Source organism: Panthera tigris, chromosome B3 (assembly GCF_018350195.1).
Source record: "Panthera tigris isolate Pti1 chromosome B3, P.tigris_Pti1_mat1.1, whole genome shotgun sequence".
In the NCBI taxonomy this organism is placed as follows: Eukaryota; Metazoa; Chordata; class Mammalia; order Carnivora; family Felidae; genus Panthera; species Panthera tigris.
In genome coordinates, this window is record NC_056665.1 from 38,855,775 (window position 1) to 38,876,576 (window position 20,802).

A 20,802-nucleotide genomic window follows, 5' to 3' on the forward strand; every position below is an offset into this window, starting at 1 on the left:
CCGGGTGAAACATGGAATTTATACTCCCACAGCAAAGATGTCTCTAAAAAGGCTATATTCTAGAAAATTATTAATACAAATATTTTTCAGATATTTGGGGAAAATATCTAACCTATCATTAAATCTCCTAAACACACATCGTTACTTCAGGGCGTTCGTTTATAAATGTATTGAGAGCTATGTAAGAAACTTTACGATTTTTCATGTTATTTCATTGGTTAGAATAATGCTAGCATTTAACTTGCTAGAATATATGGTACTTCATTCCACTACAAAATAAAGCTGATATTCCCTTAGTGAAAGAGATGATGGATAAGAGAACTTAAAATCCTCTCTTACTCGGTTTCTGTTGTTGATATGTCTGCATAATTCCTCAAGATCTTTGTTGCTGAACAAATTGTCCTTCATTTCCATTGTCTTATCTTTTGAGATGGCCGCCATTAACAATCGGTGTACTACGATATCTGAGTATCTTCTTATTGGAGAAGTAAAGTGAGTATATTTATCCAATGCAAGGCCTTCAAAAGGAAACCAAAAGATGGAAATCAACAAAAAGACATACTTTTAAATGACTCGCTCAAGGTTATGGCCACACAAAAGAAAATGCTATCATTCACCATAATGATGGAACTCTTCCTCTGCACACGACCCAGTGGAGAAATACAGTGCATTAGACATCGCCTGCGTGGCCATCGATCGCAGCAACCTGTTTACAATGGGATCGTTGGGGTCATTCGCGTTATCCAGAGAATCAGCCAGTGTTTTATTGGACCTGACAAAAAAACGGGAAAACTTTTATTTAGTCTGAAGCGATAATTTACCAAGTCAATACTCTGTGGGACATCCTTGTCACTCAGAAGAAACTAAGTTTATTTTGGATACGTTTTAGAAGCAACTCTAGTTTCAATTATAGAAATTATAGAAATCTAGTTTGCTTTTAAGGTTTAAACACAGCAAGTATATCAATTTAAATACACTTTTTAAGAGTAATGTACTGATACCTATGTGGTTAAGTTAATGCCCAGCACATTGGAGGTGATCAAATACTTCTTGAAATGAATTCCTAAGACCCTTAACCTTAAACATCCCTTACAGATCAAAGGGTGGGCTTTTTGAAAATCAAGAATTATGGAGCCAGAGGGAGTTAGAAAACTAAACTAAACTAAACCTGAGGTGTACAAGTAAAAGAAACCTAAATTATTTTCCTTTTTTTACAAAGAGAAAAAGAGACAGGAAGTACTCTATTTACCCAAATAATTTTTAAAGCCCAGGAAATAGAGAATTATATTAAAAAATGAAATGCACAATGTAGCACATAATTTCACTTCTGTAGTGTAGCCCACCAAGAAACGGAGGGAAGAAAGGCGGAAAATGAGAAGCAGGAGCATCAAGAGAGTACAGGCTAGTGAGAGCCTTCAAGTATGACAGATGTGGATTTAAAGCCAGATTCTTCCTTAAGTAACTGGTGATCTACAGGTAAGTCACTTACCCTCAGCAGCTGTAATTCCCCATCAGTAAACTACAAATGACACAAGACGTCCGAAAGCACTTACACCAAGTATGCCTGGCCCCCACACACAGCTCACCCATCCACCAAACAAACCAACAGAAGATACTGTCACAGACATGGGTGCAAAAAAAAAAAAAAATCATTTTGATAAATAAATGCTATTTTAATTAGCACTAATCTATTACTTGAAACAAAATATTGAAAAAAAAATCCTCTATACATCTTACATCTTTTTTTTTTTTAATGTAGCCGTTAGCTATTTTTGTTTTGAAGTAAACCCAGCATCGGGCTTAAACTCGTGACCTTGAGATCGACAGTTGCATGCTCTACTGACTGGGCCCGGCAGGCGCCCCGATACATCATTTTCAAAAGGGAAAATCTTATCCTGGAGGGGGGCGGTAAAAATGTCTCATTCTATGAAGTGATGATATAAATTTACCATTGGTGTGGTGTTTTAGGATATTGCCTCAAAGATCTGGTGCATTTTTAAAGTACTGAAATACATGGGATTACTTCTTAGTATTTGCCTAAGGGGCAGGTGAAATTAAACCAGGCTCCTTACTTCTGCATCATGAATTGTAGTGGATCAACATTATGCCTAAATAAACTTGTTTTAATTTTAATCTCTATACCTACGTTGTATAGTAAATGAAAAAAAGCTAACAAGTTTTCTATCTTGGGGCAAAGAGCTGGCTGTCGCATTTTAAGAACGACAGTAAAACCGGTGCACGGTACTCCCTTCCCTCTGCCCCCTCAAAAGAGGAATTACCGTGTATCTATGAAGAAGCCTTTTGCTTTAGCACATTCTCGCAGTTCAGAAAAAAACTCCTGGTGTGGAGGAGGGTGTTGGCGTAACAAGGCCTGATGCGGGAAGCTCTCCCAGATCTTCTTGGCTACCCAGTGGTTGGCCAGGATCATGCATTCAGCCACCGTCTCATGGACCTCCAGGGGCTGCTTGGGGATGAGGTCATGAATGTTCTTTTTCTCATCCAGCTGAACACGAACCTCTACCCCTTCCAGTTCCAGGGCGCCACAACCGTCTCGTTTAGCTCGGACGTGGCGTGCAATGTCGGTCAACTTTCCAATGGCCCACGCTAGCTCCTCTAGCCTGGCTTGTCTGGTCTTCTCATCCAGGTCTCTGAATTCTGGAATATCATCGACAATGTTGAAGTTTCCGTCCAGCAGTTCCTGGGCTGCTTCATAGAACAGTTTGTATGCTGATCGGATAATGGTTCTGCCATACCACACTTTCTTAATTTCATAGGAGGTTTTATCCAATTCCCACATGACACTTACAGCATACCTACAAAACCAGTAATGCTGACATCATTATTCAATTCTTCCGTTTTTTTTTTTTAATAAAAAAATGTGTTTAATGTTTATTTTTTTGAGAGACAGAGCGTGGGTGGGGGAGGGGCAGAGAGAGGGAGACGCGTAATCCGAAGCAGGCTCCAGGCTCCGACCTGTCAGCACAGAGCCAGACGCGGGGCTCGAACCCATGAACTGTGAGATCATGATCTGAGTGGAAGTCAGAGGGTTAACCGACGGAGCCACCCAGGTACCCTCAATTCTTCCATTTTTGGGGTAAGTAGAACTAGACTCTAAATGTACCTGGACAGGTTTAGTAAAGAACCGCTTTGCCACCAAATCACTCTACTTAAAAACCTATGCAATAGGGGCACCTGGGTGGCTCAATCAGTTAAGTGTCCGACTCTTGGTTTCCACTTAGGTCGTAATCTCATGGTTTCTTGAGTTCAAGCCCCACTTGGGGGTCTGTGCTGACAGTGTGGAGCCTGCTTGGGATTCTTGGTCTTTCTCTCTTTGCCCCTCCCCCACTCCTGCTGTCTCTCTCAAAATAAACTTAAAAAAAAAACTCATGCAACATATAAAAAACAAAAGGCTAAATTTCCTAATATATAAAGAATTTTTTAATTTTTTTTGATGTTTATTTTTGAGAGAGAGAGACAGAGTGTGACGGGGGTAGGGGCAGAGAGAGAGGGAGACGCAGAATCTGAAGCAGGTTCTGAGCTGTCAGCAGAGAGCCCGACGTGGGGCTTGAACTCACGAACTGTGAGATCATGACCTGAGCTGAAGTCGGACACTTAACCGACTGAGCCACCCGGGGGCCCCTGTGAAGAATTCTTATAAATCAATTACTAATAGATAAAGAACTCAAAAAAATGGGAAAGGAACATTAAATAGTTCACAGAAAAAAATACATAAATGACTGTTAAACATACACAAATATGTTTAACTGTACTCATAATAGGAAAAATGCAAATTAAAACCACCTATCATTTTCTTTCTTTTTCTTAAAAGTTTATTTACCTATTTTGAGAGAAAGAAGCAGCAGTGGAGGGGCAGAGAGAAAGGGACAGAGGATCCAAAGTGGGCCCAGAGAGTCCAATGCGGGGCTCGAACTCACAAACCATGAGGTCATGACCTGAAGTCAGATGCTTAACCAACTGAGCCACCATGCGCCCCTAAGATACCATTTTCATCTATTAAGATTGGCAAAGATTTAAAAAGTACAACCTATTGTGTTGGCAAGGCTTTAGGGAAACAAGCATTCTCACACGGTCGCGGTGGGAATATAATTGGTTTAACCTTTATGGAGGGCAATTTGATTACATCTCTCTAAACACACATGCATATACCCTTTGACACAGAAATTCCACTTGTAGAAATTTATCTTCCAGATACTGTAATTTTAAAAATGTGAAATGACTTATGTTTCATGTAATTCAGTACAGTTTGTAATAGCAAGACTGAAAACAATCCAAATGTCCATAGATAAGCAACTGTTATTAATATGGAATGATCTCCAAGATACATTTTTAAGAGAAGAAAAAGCAAGGTGCTGAACAGTGTATATATATCACACATACACACACAATGTCACCCTTTGTGCATAGAAGAGAGACCACACGTCCACATTTGCATGTATGTGCATTATATCTAGAAAACCACAGAAGAAATTGGCAGCTGGGGGAAAATGGTAGAAGGGAGCCTTCATTAAATATCTTTTGGAACCTACGGATTTTGGTTTTATTACATATTCAAAGACATTATATTAACTATAAACATTAACTATAACAGATAAACAACTCCCTACAGTTCATGATCGTCATGCAAAATAGCCTCAACCAGGGAATAGGTATGCGCAAAGTCGTATGCGTTTCTTTTTTAACATTTATTTTTTGAGAGACAGAGCATGAGCGGGGAGGGGACAGAGAGAGGGAGTCACAGATTCCAAAGCAGGCTCCAGGCTCTGAGCTGTCAGCACAGAGCCCGACACGGGGCTCAAACTCACAAACTGCGAGATCATGACCTGAGCGGAAGTTGGACTCTTAACCGACTGAGCCACCCAGGTGCCCCAGTCGAATGCGTTTCTTCCCAGACTTTAGCTGAGTTGAAAAAGCCAACAACAGAGGTAGAAGCCGCCTCACAGCTAGATAAACGGAAAAGATGAGAGGAAGGGAAGGGAAGGCTAGAGAATAAATCTGCCTAAAACTAAGGGGGTGCGGGAGGGTACAGGGGGACAACAGGGGTGGGGAGCAGGGGGTGGAGCACAGTAGAAAGAAGAGAAAGGCCAGAAGCAAGAGCACCAGGCATCACAGAAGAGCCAGGACAAACTCTGGAGATTAAAAAACCACAACAAACTATGAACAAACTCACCTATCAACGCCTCCCAGAAGAGAGCACAAATCGGCGCTGAGCGTGGAGGGCAGCATGTCATAGCGCCGGTCTGCTAAATAATAAGTGGTGGCCCTGTGAACGACACACATGCGGGTGCGTGACCTTCAGCAGCGAGAGGCAGAAGTGCTGACTGCAGGGGCCGCGGGGAGGGAAATGGCCAAATCCTCAGTGCAAATCCCCCAAGGCTGTTGCTTTTTCATAAAGTGCAGCCGACTGGGTAATAAAGCTATTCCCATGCCCCCACTTTTCTAAGGGGTACTGCCTCGGGCTGAATGTTCTTCCGCTGATAGGAAAAGGAAAAAGTGGCATGAATCTTCCTTATCTAGGAAGAATTGGAGTGTAATGATCCAGTATTCGTATGAAAGGGTATTCCTACCTGAAACATTTAGCTCATTGCAATTTAGGAGGAAAGTGTGTGAAAGGTTCTGTTGAAAAAAAGGAAAGGTAAATGGATCAAGGTACTATTTCTCTAAAGGGAAAGGGGAGTGGACCTCAATTTTTCTCCCCCTAGGAGGGATCTGCAGAATTGCACAGAATTGTGCAATGTTCGTTTTGAAAATCTGGGAGTGGAGAGGTACGAATGTGTTACAGCCACACACACATAATCATAGTGTTCATTTCAAACAGCATTACCTTGTTCTGGCTTCGATGTCAATATACGAATTTGGTGCCACAAAGTGTGTCACATCTGCAATGTGGACCCCAAGTTCCAAGTGGCCGCTATCTAAGGTTCTGACGGAGAGTGCGTCATCCACATCTTCACAGCCTTTCGGGTCGATGCTGAATACAAGATGGGTTTCCCTCAAGTCTTGACGTTCTCGTTCCTCTTCAGGACTCACCTTCCAGGGATTTCCTGGTGTGTTTACTGGCATCTCACACATCTGTCCAACAAGAGTCAGATATTCGGCAGTTCACACACCCCGAGTTTCCTAGGAGATTCTGGGCTCTCGAAGAGTCTCACTGCCACCTCCTAGAAGTCCCATTCATTCCCCATTACCTTTTGCAATTAACCTGCATTCGCTTCTTTGGATCAAGAATTATTTATCAGGTGCCTCATGTGTGTCAGGAACTGTGCGAGGCTCTGGAAAGGGCAGGAGCCAAGAAGAAAGACACAGTCTCCTGCCCCTGCGGACCCTTACAGTCTGTCAGGAAATGTGCCTGTTTCCGGCAGCTTCTTTAGTTATGGAGGTCAGATCGAGGATAAACAGAGGCTTATCAAGAGCACAACCTCTACCCATTTTCAAATGATTCATTTGTTTAAATGCAGTTGAGCTTTTAATTCAATCCAAGCCCTGAAAAAAAAGAATCAACGTGTCCCAAATACTAAAAGCCTATTCCTTAAAGATAATTTAAGCAGGACCAATCTAGGGCATTGTCTCTCCATTATTACTTGTTCAGGCCATCAATTTGCAGTTAAGTAGGCTAAATGAGAAGAGAAAATTCTAGTCCCATGAAGTCTAACCCATGCTTTATTTTATTCTAACATTTTCACTAAGAGCTGTCAAAGCAAGTCAACAAATAATTTCAAGAAACTAATGTTAAACATAAAAATTTAATAATGTAAAATATTCCAAGATATTTTACTATTATAGCTACTGTTCTGTCAAAAACTGTAATGAAAATAAGAACACCCATCCACTCTTGATGGCAATGCAAACTGGTCCAATTTTTCTCGAGAACGATCTACTGATACATAAGAAAAGTCACTTAAATTTTTAATGCCCTTTGACTTGATAATCTTACTTTAAGGATTAGGTCTCAAGAAAAATGATGAAAAAGAAAAAAAAAAGAGCAATGTTTGTAAAATTGTTTGAAGTAGATTTTTTTTTTTATACTACTGAAAAATTAAACAGCCCAAGGCCCAGCAATTGAGGAAGACTTAAACAAACCAGAGTACATCAATACACAATCAAGTGCCGTAACCTTTACTAAGAAGTAGCTATGGCAATACACAGAAATAATTTTAAGCGGAAGACACAGAACAGAAAATAGCATGGACGCACTATGAATATAGTTATGCAAAAATAATAAACAAGATTTATGAGGATTTTATGAGATCATAAAGTGATGGAAATAGCTAATGTTTAATGTTTATTGAATTTGTGTTTTCTGCCAAGGTTACAGAAACGGTTTCAGGAGCATGCTTTTTTGACCCACGGGTCAGAAATGTATAGAACTCAAGAAGCCGCCTCCCGCAGCTCTGTGCAGGGCTCTGGTTGAATGATTAGGACAGGGAGTGGAGCCCAGTAGGATCTGTAACTGGGGACCCTCGTGACTGCTGGGGATAGATATGTACTGACAATATGATACCGACAGACCATTTTTAAGCACAGTTGGAAAATGTAAAACTTTGAGAGCTGTGAGGCCCTAGGAAATGAACTATGCGCCTGAAACTGACTTCAGTCTGGTCCAAACACAGAATACAGAAGAGTGAGATTATTATCTGTGGCTTTAGTGAGTGGTTACCCAGTACAGCGATTTTTCTTCTTAATGACCAAACAACGAACAAATGCAAAAAGAAACTGTACGGAATGTCTTTCACCAGACCAAAGGACTCGGGGAAACCTGACCTGAGCTTCGGAGAAAGGGACCACCGAAATACTGTTTTCCACCAAGATGGTTGCAATTTCCCCTTCCAGATCCCCGATTCTTCCTAACACACGCACAAAATGTCCATTTGGATACACGGATGTTGACTCCCAGGAGTCGATGCGCACAACTACCCTGAAGTCCTGCACGAAAGAGAGAGAAAAAAAATCCACTAGCCCAGCACCGGGAATTAAGTGGGTCAATGAGAAGCACCAAACAAACAAGAGATAAACAGCACCCAGCTCCAAAAAGAGTGGCCGATGTAACAGTGGGTTTTGTGTTTTGTTTTCGTTCTTGCTGTTTTACTAAATTGCCAGATGGTTATGTAAATGCCTGGCCCGATGCTTTGGAGGGAGGCAATACCTCTCTCCATCAAATAAGTAGGCTGGAAATTTTATTCTGTTAAAGAAAGCCAATTGTGGGGTGCCTGGGTGGCTCAGACACCAGTCTGACTCTTGGTTTTGGCTTAGGTCATGATCTCACAGTTCGTCGGATCGAGCCCCACGTTGGGCTCTGCACTGGCAGTGAGGAGCCTGCTTGGGATTCTCTCTCTCTGCCCCTCCCCTGCTCTCATGCAGGCTCTCTCAAAATATAATAAATAAACTTAAAAAAAAAAAAAAGAAAGAAAGCCAACTGTAACACGTTCTAGTCAACATTCACAACACAGAGGAAAACCTCAGTGTGCATAGTGCAAATTCAATTTCAAAACAAAATCTCAATTTTGGGAGCATGGGAGATACATCCTACTTTCTTTGAAGTTACTCTCTAATTTTTAAAGACATCTGTTGGTGGGGAAGGAGGTGTCAGCATGAGCTGAACCCCACAAGCTCTCAAATTTCAGCAAACCCACGGGTCTGGAAAGCAGTGGTTACGCTTGGCCTCAGAGAGCCCGCGGAAGGCTTCAAGAGATGCAAAAGGTACACGACGACCCAGTTACTGGCTGGGGACGTCCTGCTTCGGTGTCTCATTTTACAAACTGCACATATCAAATTGCAGATATCAAATTGGACGATGCCTACACGCTTCGCCACAGTACAGGTTAATTTCTAACTGTCTCGTGTATGTCTTCTCCCCAGTGCTATATTCCTTTATGGATAATCGATTCGGTGAAGTATCACTATATCATCCCTCCAGGGCAGAGTGATCGTATTTCTATATCCCTTGCTGGAAGAAAGCTTGTTAGTGTTGGCAAAGCGCATCTATTGAAAGTTTCTGTGTTGGACAGCTGGATAATGTATGCACTCTGTAGCTGTCCTACACAGCTCTTTCTAGGGCAGTTTCTCTCTGGCCTTCATTTATTAACCAAGGACTATTTAATAGATGGTTCTATATATTTAGAATTAAAAAAAAAAAACACCAGGATCTCGAAATGCCAGACGCCACCCATAATTTATCCCTTCTTATGCAAAGGAATTAACAGGGTTTCCTGGGCTAGCTCAAAAGCTGGCAAACACAAAAGCTGGGGAACAGGAGAAGTACAATGTCAGCTACCTGGAGGGTTTCTGCTTGCTGAGTGCTAATTCGGATCTTGGGGATTCTGTAATCCCAAGGCGTAACTAGGATTTTCTGAGCATTTTTGCCCTGAGATTGGACCTCTTCTTTTGATGGAAATGTCACCACGTAATCCCGCCAGTTCTTCTGAAGGATGCCCACCACTCTGCCTTTGGGAAAACAAAACAAAAGAAGGCCTTAACTGGTGAGATGTCACCTATCTAGGCGCTGACTAGCTCGGCAGTGAGGAAGAAAACAGAAAACACAACGACCCGTTCGTATCAAGCACACACCCACACAAGTCGAGAAATGCTTAAACGTTCGCCTTAAAGATGCCTGCTAATTTTTTTGAAAGATCACTTTTTTTTTTATAACATTGTGAGGATGCCCTCCCTACTGTGGGGTCCAATGTGACATTTAGAATCCATTGGTCCCACTTTCTCCTTTGCCCTTCCCTTATCAACCTCAGGTTTAGGTATGTTGGGAAAAGCCAGTAATTTTCACTTTTTTCAACTCACGCCCTCTCCTGTGCGTTTTCCCTTTCTTGCATTTTCCCACCAGCCAACATCATTTGGGCCAACCTTATATACAGAGAAGTATTCTAATCATAAGCCTGATTGATGTACAGCACTTTCAATCATCATGGACTACGGTCAAGAAAAAAACAAATTTTAATAGTCAAAAGTGCTATCTTTCCACAAATATTTATTGAGCCCCTACCAGGTATGAGGCCCTGTTCTAGGTGCAGGGAATGTAGCAGCATGAGAACAGACAAAGTCCTTGATTTTCTGCAGTGGACACTCTAGTCTGGGTGTCTGTGGGGGTGGGAAACAGACAAGAAGAAGTAAATACAGGGAAGGGAATGATGTTTGCTCAGAAAGATATCAAGTAGGGTAAGGTGACCAACAGTAATACAGGGTCAGCAGTGGCCGCTATTTTAAATAAAGTGACATCTGGGCAGAGACTTGAAGTGAGGGAGGTTGGCCTGAGGAGGTTTGGGGAAAGCTCATTTCCAGTGGTACGAAGCTGGTCAATGTGGCTGGAACAGAGTGATGACGGGGACAGTGACACAAGGCAGCCCAAGCTTGGCAGGACCCTGTAGGCCACGGTATGGCCTTTGGATTTCATTTTGAGTGAAACAGGAAACGGCCACTGGAGAGCTTTGAGCAGAGACACACAGGCCCCAAAGACTTTTAAAAGGATCTTTGTGGGGGTGCCTGGGTGGCTCAGTTGTTTAAGCATCCGACTTCAGCTCATGATCTCATGGTTCATGGGTTCAAACCCCGCGTCGGGCTCTGTGCTGACAGCTCAGAGCCTGGAGCCTGCTTCGGATTCTGTGTCTCCCTCTCTCTCTGCCCCTTCCCCTCTCGCACTCTCTCTCACTCGCTCTCTCAAAATTAAACGTTAAAAATAAATAAATAAATAAATAATTATTTATGTAAAAGGATCCCTGTGGCTGGCTCCCGTATGGAGAAAAGGCCATTTGAGCGCCAGGGTGGGGGCAGGGAGACCAGTGAGGAGGCGGCCGGGAAAATCGCGTCAAGCGGTTCCGGCAGCCCAGTTAGGGGAGAAGAGGTGGAGTCTGGGAGTAGAGCTGCCAGGACTTGCTGACGTGTGAAAGAAAAACTCGAGGGTAATCCCAGGACCTCTGGGTTGACCAAGTGTAAAATGAAACGTCCATTTGCGGAGACTGGAACACTCGGGGAGGAGCAGGTTTGGGGGCAGAAATCAGGAGTCTGTTACTAGGCGCGTTACATGTGAGATGCCCATCAGACACCAGGGGAAGATGCCGAACAGACAACACTGGAGGCTGAGAAGGGGGTCTGGTCTCTGGGCTGGAAAAATAAAGCCAGAGGAGCGAAGGAGATCCCCAGGGAGAGGGGGCGGATGGAGATTCAGCGAGGAGCCCAGAGGTCGTAAGACAGAAAAGCTCCAGCAAAAGGACCAAGGGGGAGTGGCCAGCAGGAGAGGAGAAGAACCTAGAAGCCAAGGATGAGGCAGTGATCTGTTGGCCAAATGCTGCTGACGGTTACGGGTGCCGAGGGCTGTTGGCAATGAGGTCACTGGTGTCCTTGACCAGAGGTCAAGGTTTTTTGGGGGGTGGGGGCCCCTGAACGTAGCAGCTTCGGGAGAGAACAGGTGAAGAGGAAGCAGAGAGAACGCAGGACTAAGGGTTTCACTGAGTCTTGCCATAAACTGAAGCAGAGGAAAGGGCGGTAGCTGGAGGGGATCCGGACTTGAGAGGATTTTTGGTTTTGTTCTGTTCTAAGAGACAGTACAGCATATTTGGATGCTGAAGAGAATAAAATAAATCTGCAGAGAGGGGAAACTGGTACTGGGGGGGGGGGGGGAACTATATTGTACCATAGTAACTGCACTATCTCTGGAACGATAAATGTTCCGCAGAAAGAATGGATAACTGGGAGACCAGCCAGTGGGCTCACCTGTGGGCATGGGCTCACTCGGGGGGTCTCCCGAGGCCTTGTCATCACTGTCATTCTCACACAGGGCCGTGGTTCTTCCTTTCCATTCATTTTTAGGGAGCAGTTCTACGACTACCACGTCTCCATGAATTGAGCGGTTTCGAGCCTTCATGCCGTGGATTAGGATGTCACTGGCCAAACCTGTGATTGGGCGGGGACACAGAAACCCCATGAAGCCACAGGGGAGGCCACACCCGTGACGCCTTCCAAACAAGGAAGCGTTCCTGCAAATCCAAGCTTTCTCCTCTCAAAGGTGCAGTCAAACCTTGTTCCACAAGTTAGGAATGAAGAAACACTGCCACTGTGCCATTTTATGTCACATGCTTTTCTAAGGTCTGACCATCTTTTCAGGTGGGTGACGGTGCCCTGCATGAGACTACGTAAGCCTGGCCTGGAACTCTGTCCAGAGCCACAGGGGCCACGCAGCCAGGGAGGGGTCAGGCGGCCGAGGAGCCACGGCTACTGTCAACCTCTCGAGCCTAAGCCAGAGAAAGGCACCGCTTCTCATTCTCCTTCAACCCAGCCCCGCTCCCTTGACTACCGGGGTGCTTTCTACCCTGTCCCTGAAGACCTAGGAACTATACTCTGTTACGATACAACTTATTTACACGCCTTCTTCATTTTCGTCACTTTTAAAAAATTACTCCAGGGGCGCCTGGGTGGCTCAGTCGGTTGAGCATCCGACTCTTAACTTCAGCTCAGGCCATGATGTCACAGTTCGTGAGTTCAAGCCCCACGTCGGGCTCTGCGCTGACCGTGCAGAGCCTGCTTGAGATTCCCTCTCCCTCTCTCTCTGCCCCTCCCCCGCTCATTCTGTTTCTCTCAAGATAAATAAATAATTTTAAAAACAAAATAAAACGATTCCAATAAGGCAGCACAGGACAGTGTCTTAACATCCCAGTCAAACTGCCTCAGCAGCAGATTCAGCCCCATCACTTCCCGGGTGTGTGATCTTGGGCAAGTTACTTTGCTTCTCTGTATTACAGTTTCCTCACTTGCAGCTTTGGGGATCCTCGCCAGTAACAGGTGTCTCCGGTAAGTGCTTAGAACAGTACCTGATGTAGACTGAGCACTCAGTAAAACTCAGCTATTCTCATTTTTTAAAACCGACTACAATAAAATCACAAACTATAGATAAAACACGAGAGGACAGGTAAAACACACCCCGAGCAGGAATATCTAACATGGCAGGTAGGGTACGACAGTTTCAACCTCGCTTTCTTCGTTGCGCAATATCAGAATAGAGGCAGAGTGGGGAAGTTTATGTAAGGCGTGTACCGAACCTGAATCTTTGCAGCTGGCTCCTTGAAGTCGAACGAAAGCTTCTATCTGGGCCCTGTGTTTGTTGACATTCAGGATTCCCTAAAATCACAATAAAAAATCAACTGAAAAATTTCTTTTCTGCTCGCTTTACCCCCTAAGGTACAGTTTTCAAAAAGTATATGAAAATATCCCCAAAATATGGGGTGGTTCAGTCGGTTAGTTAAGTGTCCGACTCTTGGCTTTGGCTCAGGTCATGGTCTCACGTTTTGTGAGTTCAAGCCCGCACACTGGGCTCCATGCTGACAGTGCGGAGCCTGCTTGGGATTCTCTCTCTCTCTCTCTCTCTCTCTCTCTCTCTCTCTCTCTCTCTCTCTCTCCTTTCTCTCTCTCCACAGCCCCCCCCCAACCCCTTCCCTGCTCAAGCACACACACTCTCTCAAAAGGAAAAAAAAAAGAAACCCACAACTTTAGGGCGGGACTTCAGCATGGCATTCTCAAACTTCGGCCTGCATAAAACCTGAGCTGCTTGTTAAAAATGTAAAATTCATGACGGAACAATTTTGTATCTTGATAGTGGTGGCAGATACACAAACTTACCAATGTCATAACACCACATACACACACACACACGTAAAACTGTTGAAATCTGAATAATAATTTTATCTGATTCCTTCTCAAGACAGCTTAACAGCTTCTGGGGTCTGGGTCCTGGGGGACCACAAAAGGGCCCTTGAAAGAGGCAGGAATACTGCAAAGGGGCGAAGAAGCCAAATTTCACCAATTTCACCATTTTTCCCAATTTCCAGACCTTGATTGCAAAATATATGCTCTTTCCCAGAGACTGGAGGCACTTATAAGGCTACTTGTGTGATGCTCAATACGTAACCCAATTAAGAAGATTACAGAGTAGCACCAAACCAGACAGCAAGGTGTCCCCAGGAAGAACGACTCCGAAACCATCTTCAACAATGACAGTCCTGGCTTACTCATGCCCATTTTATTTATAGCCTTTGAAATTAAAGGCCTGTGGCAGGCCAGTAAAGGTGAGAAGAAAACAGACTGGCCCGTCCTGACGCCGACGTCGCATGACCACCCTCACCTGGATGTAGCGTCCGGATTTAATGCCGGCTTCCAACACTTCCAGGGGAAGATGTTCTGCGTACTCCTTCCCGTGGCTCTCCTGACTCTCATTCTCTCTTTCCCGTCGAGACTGAAGGATGGAGTCACAAAGCTCGCGGGCGGCCTTTAAATCAGGCCAGAAATTGTCCAGGTAATTCTGCGTTCAATAAAGGCAAAAGAGAAATGTGGTCAGAAGGTAACGGTTCTCCCTTCCGGCAGTATTACAAGCAGTCCCGGGCGGGAACCGCTGGCGTGTGGTTTTGAAGAGGTGGTGAATGAACATTACCTTCCCGAGTCTCACCTTACGGGCTAGTTTTCTACCATCTCACTAATCCCTGAAGCCTCGCCAAACGAACCCTAGGGAGGCCCTTCCTACCACGGAATGCTTGCTTTGCACTTTCGAATCTCCTCCTCTCTCTGTGCGCGTGTACACACACACACACACACACACACACGCAAACACACACACGCGCGCGCGCGGCCTTCTGCCTATCTTTACGCGTATCTCATTGCCACAGACAATGGCCTGCAGTAAATGCAGAGAAAAAAACTCTCATGTGTGCATTCTTGTCTTCTTTTTTCTTTTTCCCATTCTGAAACATTTGAAACTTATAAGAAACTTAAATAAGCAGGTAAAAATGGCAAGGCGTAAAGCGCATACGGAAACGTCCCCTTTTCCCCCAACCCACTGGCTACACCAAGTGAGCAGAGGGGGCAAAGCCGAGACGTTTCTATTCTTCTGGGGCTTCCCCGTCATGAGCTCCCAGACGATGGAGTCTTCCTTGGTGACCATCCAGAGATGCTGTAACGCTTCACAGAGACATCGCTATTAGTGTGATGACTCGGTACGAGACTTCACTTTGACACAAGTGGTCAGGGTCCCTCCCCCCCATGTAGACTGAGTGTTACCACACCTCTTGGTGTAAGTCTATCAGAGAGGACACCACCCGCAAGAGGACGGTGTGTTGATGCTGGCTGTGCTACGTCTTCAGCACACTCCCTCTAATGGTTGGCTCTCACTAAATAAAACCAAATCTACATGTTTTTAACTCAACTTTAAGTCTAAGGTAGAGTCTAGCACATTCGCTTTTCTCGCATAAAAAAGAAAATGCAGGGGCGCCTGGGTGGCTCAGTCGGGTGAGTGTCTGACTTTGCCTCAGGTCATACCTCACGGTTCCTGAGTTCAAGCCCCACACTGGGCTCTGGGCTGACGGCTCAGAGCCTGGAGCCTGCTTCAGAGTCTGTCTGTCTCCCTCTCTCTCTTTCTCGCTCTCTGCCCCTCCCCCACTCGTGCTCTGTCTCTGTCTCTCTCAAAAATAAACATTTAAAAATCAAAAAAAAAAAAAAAGAAAATACATTATATTTATTGTCAAGGCTAATATTTCTCCCATGGACCTCAGGGTCCTGTTTGAATCACCTCCTTTCTTTCCCCAGTCCTTCGAGAAGTTCTGTCTGTGCTAACGTCAGTACCCCAATTCTATGGTCACTTATCGCTTCTCACCACCCAGTTCCTGCCACTATGAACCGCCCCTTCATGAGGATTTACTGTCTTCGCTCTTCCCAGCTAACTTCATGTCCCCACAGAAACTTCTGGCCTTCTCATCTGAACTCCGCAGTATCTCTTTTTTTTCCCGCTATCTATCATTCGCCTCTATGAAGCCCTCGGTCACACAGTTTGCTTAGGAGACACTATACACAATGAACGGTACCACAGTACCGGACTGTGAAGAAAAGTAATTTGAACAAAAAGCAGAAAAATGTAATTTTAGGCAACTGTCCTCTGCGAGAACAAGACATGATGTATTGCAACAGAAAAAACAAGTGACACCGCCATTAATATCCAGCGCCCCCGGAACTCTCTGGCACGCCGGCACACTTTTTTAGAGCAGGGCCAAGAAAATTCTATTGGCAAATCTTTAGCAATACGTGCACCTGGGAACTCTTATAGAATCTACGATTCGAAGTCCAACTTGACTTTCCGTCAACTGACAGGGGCAACGGAGGGCCTCATTTGAGGTTCTGAATCAAAACCCGGCATGAACCACTGGCACTTGATTGGCCAGCTGGGCAGACAGAAGAGCCCAGTAATCTGTTGAGAGATCAACAGCCATCCCACTTTCCCCAAGGGGTACCCCAGAAATAGGAGAACCGGGTTGCCAACACAGCCCCCCAAAACTGCCACCAGTAACGCTGCTCCCACCTGTGATCTGTACACTCAGCCGATGGGACGGCCTTCACATAAATGATACCGCATCTCGCCCCTTCCTGTATCCCTGCTAACCCCCGTGTACATTCACAAGTGGGGAAGAGTGAGGAACAGTGCCAAAACAAGACTGGCCCTTAAAACTGCGTGGTGTGCGTAGGGGTGTCTGGGTGGCTCAGTCGGTTAAGTGTCTGACTCTCGGTTTTGGCTCAGGTCACGATCTCGCGGTTCGTGGGTTCGAGCCCTGTAACGGGCTCTGTGCTGACAGCATGGAGCCTGCTCGGGATTCTCTCTCTTGCTGTCTCTCTCTGGCCCTCCCCGACTTGTACTCTCTCTCTCAAAATAAATAAGTAAACTTAAAAACGAAAAAAGATTAAAACCGTGTCGTGTGTGCACGCAGAAAAACAATGTGGGGGGCAGCCGAGCACGGTGGTTAAGAGCTTTGGAGTCAGAGTGCCGGCGGTTCCTCCACTTTCTACCTGTGTGACCTTGGGTGAGTTACTTAGTCTCTCTGGGCTTTAGTTTCCTCACCCGCAAAACATGGACAATGGCACCTACCTCATGGGGTAAGAATTCAATGAAACAATCCACTTAGAATACTGCCTGACATAGATAAATGATGGCTATTACTATTAGGTGGGACCATATAAAAGTGCCATTTTGGAGGTCAAAAATAATATGGGGCTCCTGGGTGGCTCAGTCGGTTGGGCGTCCGACTTCGGCTCAGGTCATGATCTCGCGGTCCGTGAGTTCGAGCCCCGCGTCAGGCTCTGTGCTGACAGCTCGAAGCCTGGAGCCTGCTTCCGATTCTGTGTCTCCCTCTCTCTGGCCCTCCCCCACTCACGCTTTGTCTCACTCTCTCTCTCAGAAATAAATAAACATTTAAAAAAAAATAATAGTATTGGCAATTTTATAACATCCAACCTATTCTTGTCATCATCATCACCACTATTGTTATTGCTGTAACTGTGCAATGGGTTTACTGTCAACAGGGGCTTCCTGGGCTGAACTCTCAGATGCTACGGGTCTTACAGTCACAGGGGGGTTGCCCAAATTTGCTAAAGCCAAGATTCCATGGTTGGGGTGAGACACAGACATGGAATTCGTTGGCTGGAGTCTTCCTTCACTCTTTGTTTTCCCTCTTCTGCCTCGAGAGCATTGAAGGCTCTCTCTTCTGGAGAGCTGGAGCTGGAGCATCCCTCTTCTGGATCGAGAGCATTGTGGGCGCCACTGAAGAAATGAACACACACAGACACACTTACGGACACACCAGATGCAGGTACCTTGAAAGAAATCACAAACACTCCTTCGGTTTCGCTTCCATACTGCTGAATAGCCTCTTCGTCTTCTGTCACCATAACGATTGGCATCCTATCCTGGCAGTGGTGATAATACCAAACGGCTGCATTGTATATGCTCCTAGAAAAGCAAGGGCACATGAGCCCTCCCAAGGCAGACAAACACAAGCTACGGTCCAAAGCTTCACACCGGCCTTTTGATCTGCTATCCTTCGGTTTATGAAGACGACCACCCATTCATTCAACAAGTTATTTCCCGAACACTGGTCATAAATATGCCCTGGGTTGGGCAGTCTGGGGGATAAAACACGAATCAGAGAGCACCCGACAAGCCTCTTCTTCCCTAAGACATCCAACCACCACGGCAACCTCTTTCATTTCTTGATATGGCCTAGAAACCACAAGGCTCTGCCGTCTTTTAACACCTTTTGGCTGGAAAGCCATTACCATAGCACCGCACGGCTGACAAGCGAGGCTACGTGAGGTTTCAAAGCTGGAGAGACAAGTCTGGCTAAGAGAAAAACTAGGCTGCGTCCAGCTCAAGGTCACAATCCAATAAGGTCTGCGATGGAGTCAACACAACATGTCTGGAAATCTTCCTGAAAAGAATCGGAATTGGAAAACACAGCCTGGGGCTGGAGACGTGTGTTCAGGGCTGGACTGTGTTTCCAATGAAGTGTGTAAACTTGGGACAGTTGGTTTCGTAGGCATCTGTTTCCCTTTCTGGAAATCACAATGCTACCTAAGGTTCCTTTAGTTTTAGATTAAAAAAAAAAAATTCAGCGGACATATACTGAGTCTCTCCTATGTGCAAGCCTGTGTGGTTAGTAAGATCCTTCTAACTGCTCACATGTGACCTGGTCTAGAGAAAGACTGGCTTTCCTTTCTGGTACTGAGCCCTGTGGGAACTTAGGACTATAATTAAGGACTCAGTATGTATCAGTGTTTGTTTTACTTTAGAGAATTTAAATATTTAGTGGCTACACAGATAAAGAATTACAAGGAAAAAGACGATTGAAATGTTTTGTATTGAAACGTTTTGTATGGATTGAAATGTTTTGTATGGACAAGGGCCTCGGCCCTCTGCAGAAGAGCAGAGCAGGGGCTGTGGGTGCCCAGCACCTGTGCAAAAGGCCCACCTCTGACTCAGCTGCAGGTGGGTGGCAGTTCCACCCCCCCCCACCCCCCAGGCCCACTGGGTGGAGTTAACACCCCTGCAGAATGACCCTCAGCTAAAGGCGGAAGTCTCCTTTATACAACACCCTGGCCTCCGCTCTTCCAGATGACTTCTGAGGCAAATACTACGCGGCTTCTCAGAGGCTCCCAGTAGGACTGAGCCTCAGTTTCCCACAGCAGTAACGCATCCTTAACTGCTCTCCCTCCTTCCTTTCTGTCTCACTCCCCGCACTTCCTCACTGCTGTTTCAGGGAAGTGCCTCCCGCATCAACCACCCACACCCAACCCCTTGCTTCAGGCTCTGCTTTTAGGTGGATCTAAACGGCTACAACAGCCTGACCAGAGTTAACCTACCAGTTCCAGTTTAATAAGACCGGTTGGGATAGGAGAGCAACTTCTACCAGGAAAATTGGATAATCTTAGCTTAAAAGTAGATCCCTCCCCCCTCCACACCCCCACATTCAAGTTATGACTTCTGGATCCCTGGAAGGTTCCTACCAGCTGCTGAGATCTGGGGCAAACACACTCTGAGTATCTACAGCTCCCTAATGACAATTTCTAAAATATGTATGTATTCGAACGACATATCTACAACAGTGGCACGTTAAACATTTCAGTATTAATCACAGTTCCAGAATAACTACTGGTTTATTCTAGCACGCTATTTAGGTCGACTCCCAGATAAAGAAATTAAAGACAGTCCTGACCATTCACAGCCATTGGGGGGTGCCATACCTGGTCTGCCACTTTTCCATGGATTCTCCTCTCTCCCGAGGGAGGTAGCAGAACTGTTGGAATTCGTTAGCAAAGAGAATGCAATCATGACGGGCATCCCTCAGGAGGTTTCGCAATTTGTTATACTGTCTGGGACACAGAAGAGAAAGAGAAATCTGACACAGCAGGTACTCATCGACTGCCAGCTCTTGCTAAGGATCAAAGAAGATGAGGCATTTCAGGACAAAAGATTGATTATTTCAAACCCAAGAGACGTTTATTTCTATTGGCCTCAGCGTGGGTAGTACTATGGGGCTGTTGTTTCTCAATTTTGCCTGCCGGAATGTGCTCGATCACATTAATTAGCCTGTGGATCAATCACTCTGCCCTTTCCCCTTCTAGACGTGTGGCCATTTATTCAGTGATTACAAGACCCTGCCCCGCACGGCCCCCTCTTCAGAGGCTCGCGGAGGAGAGCAGGCAAAGCAGAGTTTGGCACTTTACTCTGGTACCTCGCTTTGTTCTAGAAACGGCAGTAGGCACTGGTACATTTTACTTTGTGCTGGCAGCCCCAGAAAAGTTCAGGTAACAGGAAGAAGTCTGGGGATTTATCTGTGAATTTTATTTACGCAGCCACCTCATTTACACGAATGACGGCTAGCTGCCATCTGTCAGACAACTAACAAAGTTTTCAGGTTTCTTCCAAACGGAGATCCTTCCGATAGTGCTAGCCAAAGTCTCTCGTCAAATCTGCACCTCATATGGGTCAGGATCTAAGATGATGTTTTTCTCTTCTTTTTCAGAAGGTGCTTTTCAATAGTCGAGGTGATATGAAATACAGAAAATGTTCACAGTTATCTTAAAGGAAGCCAATTGTTTACTTAAAAATGGACTGATATTGGGGCACCTGGGTGGCGCAGTCGGTTAAGCGTCCGACTTCAGCCAGGTCACGATCTCGCGGTCCGTGAGTTCGAGCCCCGCGTCAGGCTCTGGGCTGATGGCTCGGAGCCTGGAGCCTGTTTCCGATTCTGTGTCTCCCTCTCTCTCTGCCCCTCCCCCATTCATGCTCTGTCTCTCTCTGTCCCAAAAATAAATAAAAAAAACGTTGGAAAAAAAATTAAAAAAAAAAAAAAGGACTGATATTAAACTAGATGTTAAATTAACATATAAATCACCCAAGGGAGATGATTGGCATTTAACATGTGTTCTTTGTTAAATGTTTGTTTATTTTCGGGAGGGACAGAGTGCAAGTGGGGG

The 20,802-nt window shown here is 45.2% G+C and overlaps 1 protein-coding gene across 5 annotated transcripts in view; it reads right to left on the reverse strand.

The window, feature by feature from the left end:
• The window catches only part of DIS3L (DIS3 like exosome 3'-5' exoribonuclease), a 34,178-nt gene that overhangs the window by 1,411 nt on the left and 11,965 nt on the right, over positions 1-20,802 (reverse strand). For 3 of the 5 annotated variants that reach the window (XM_042988592.1, XM_007084526.3, XM_042988594.1), the window contains exons 3-14: positions 19,567-19,695; positions 17,641-17,776; positions 14,135-14,311; positions 13,056-13,134; positions 11,734-11,913; positions 9,290-9,459; positions 7,780-7,941; positions 5,843-6,090; positions 5,189-5,281; positions 2,280-2,813; positions 618-772; positions 340-518 (exon numbers count right to left, since the gene is read on the reverse strand). In XM_042988592.1, coding sequence (XP_042844526.1) covers positions 340-518; positions 618-772; positions 2,280-2,813; positions 5,189-5,281; positions 5,843-6,090; positions 7,780-7,941; positions 9,290-9,459; positions 11,734-11,913; positions 13,056-13,134; positions 14,135-14,311; positions 17,641-17,776; positions 19,567-19,695 — 2,242 coding nt within the window. Of the gene's footprint in view, positions 1-339; positions 519-617; positions 773-2,279; positions 2,814-5,188; positions 5,282-5,842; positions 6,091-7,779; positions 7,942-9,289; positions 9,460-11,733; positions 11,914-13,055; positions 13,135-14,134; positions 14,312-17,640; positions 17,777-19,566; positions 19,696-20,802 lie in introns of those variants that run through there. The other 2 variants (XM_042988593.1, XM_042988595.1) reach the window with 2 other exon arrangements.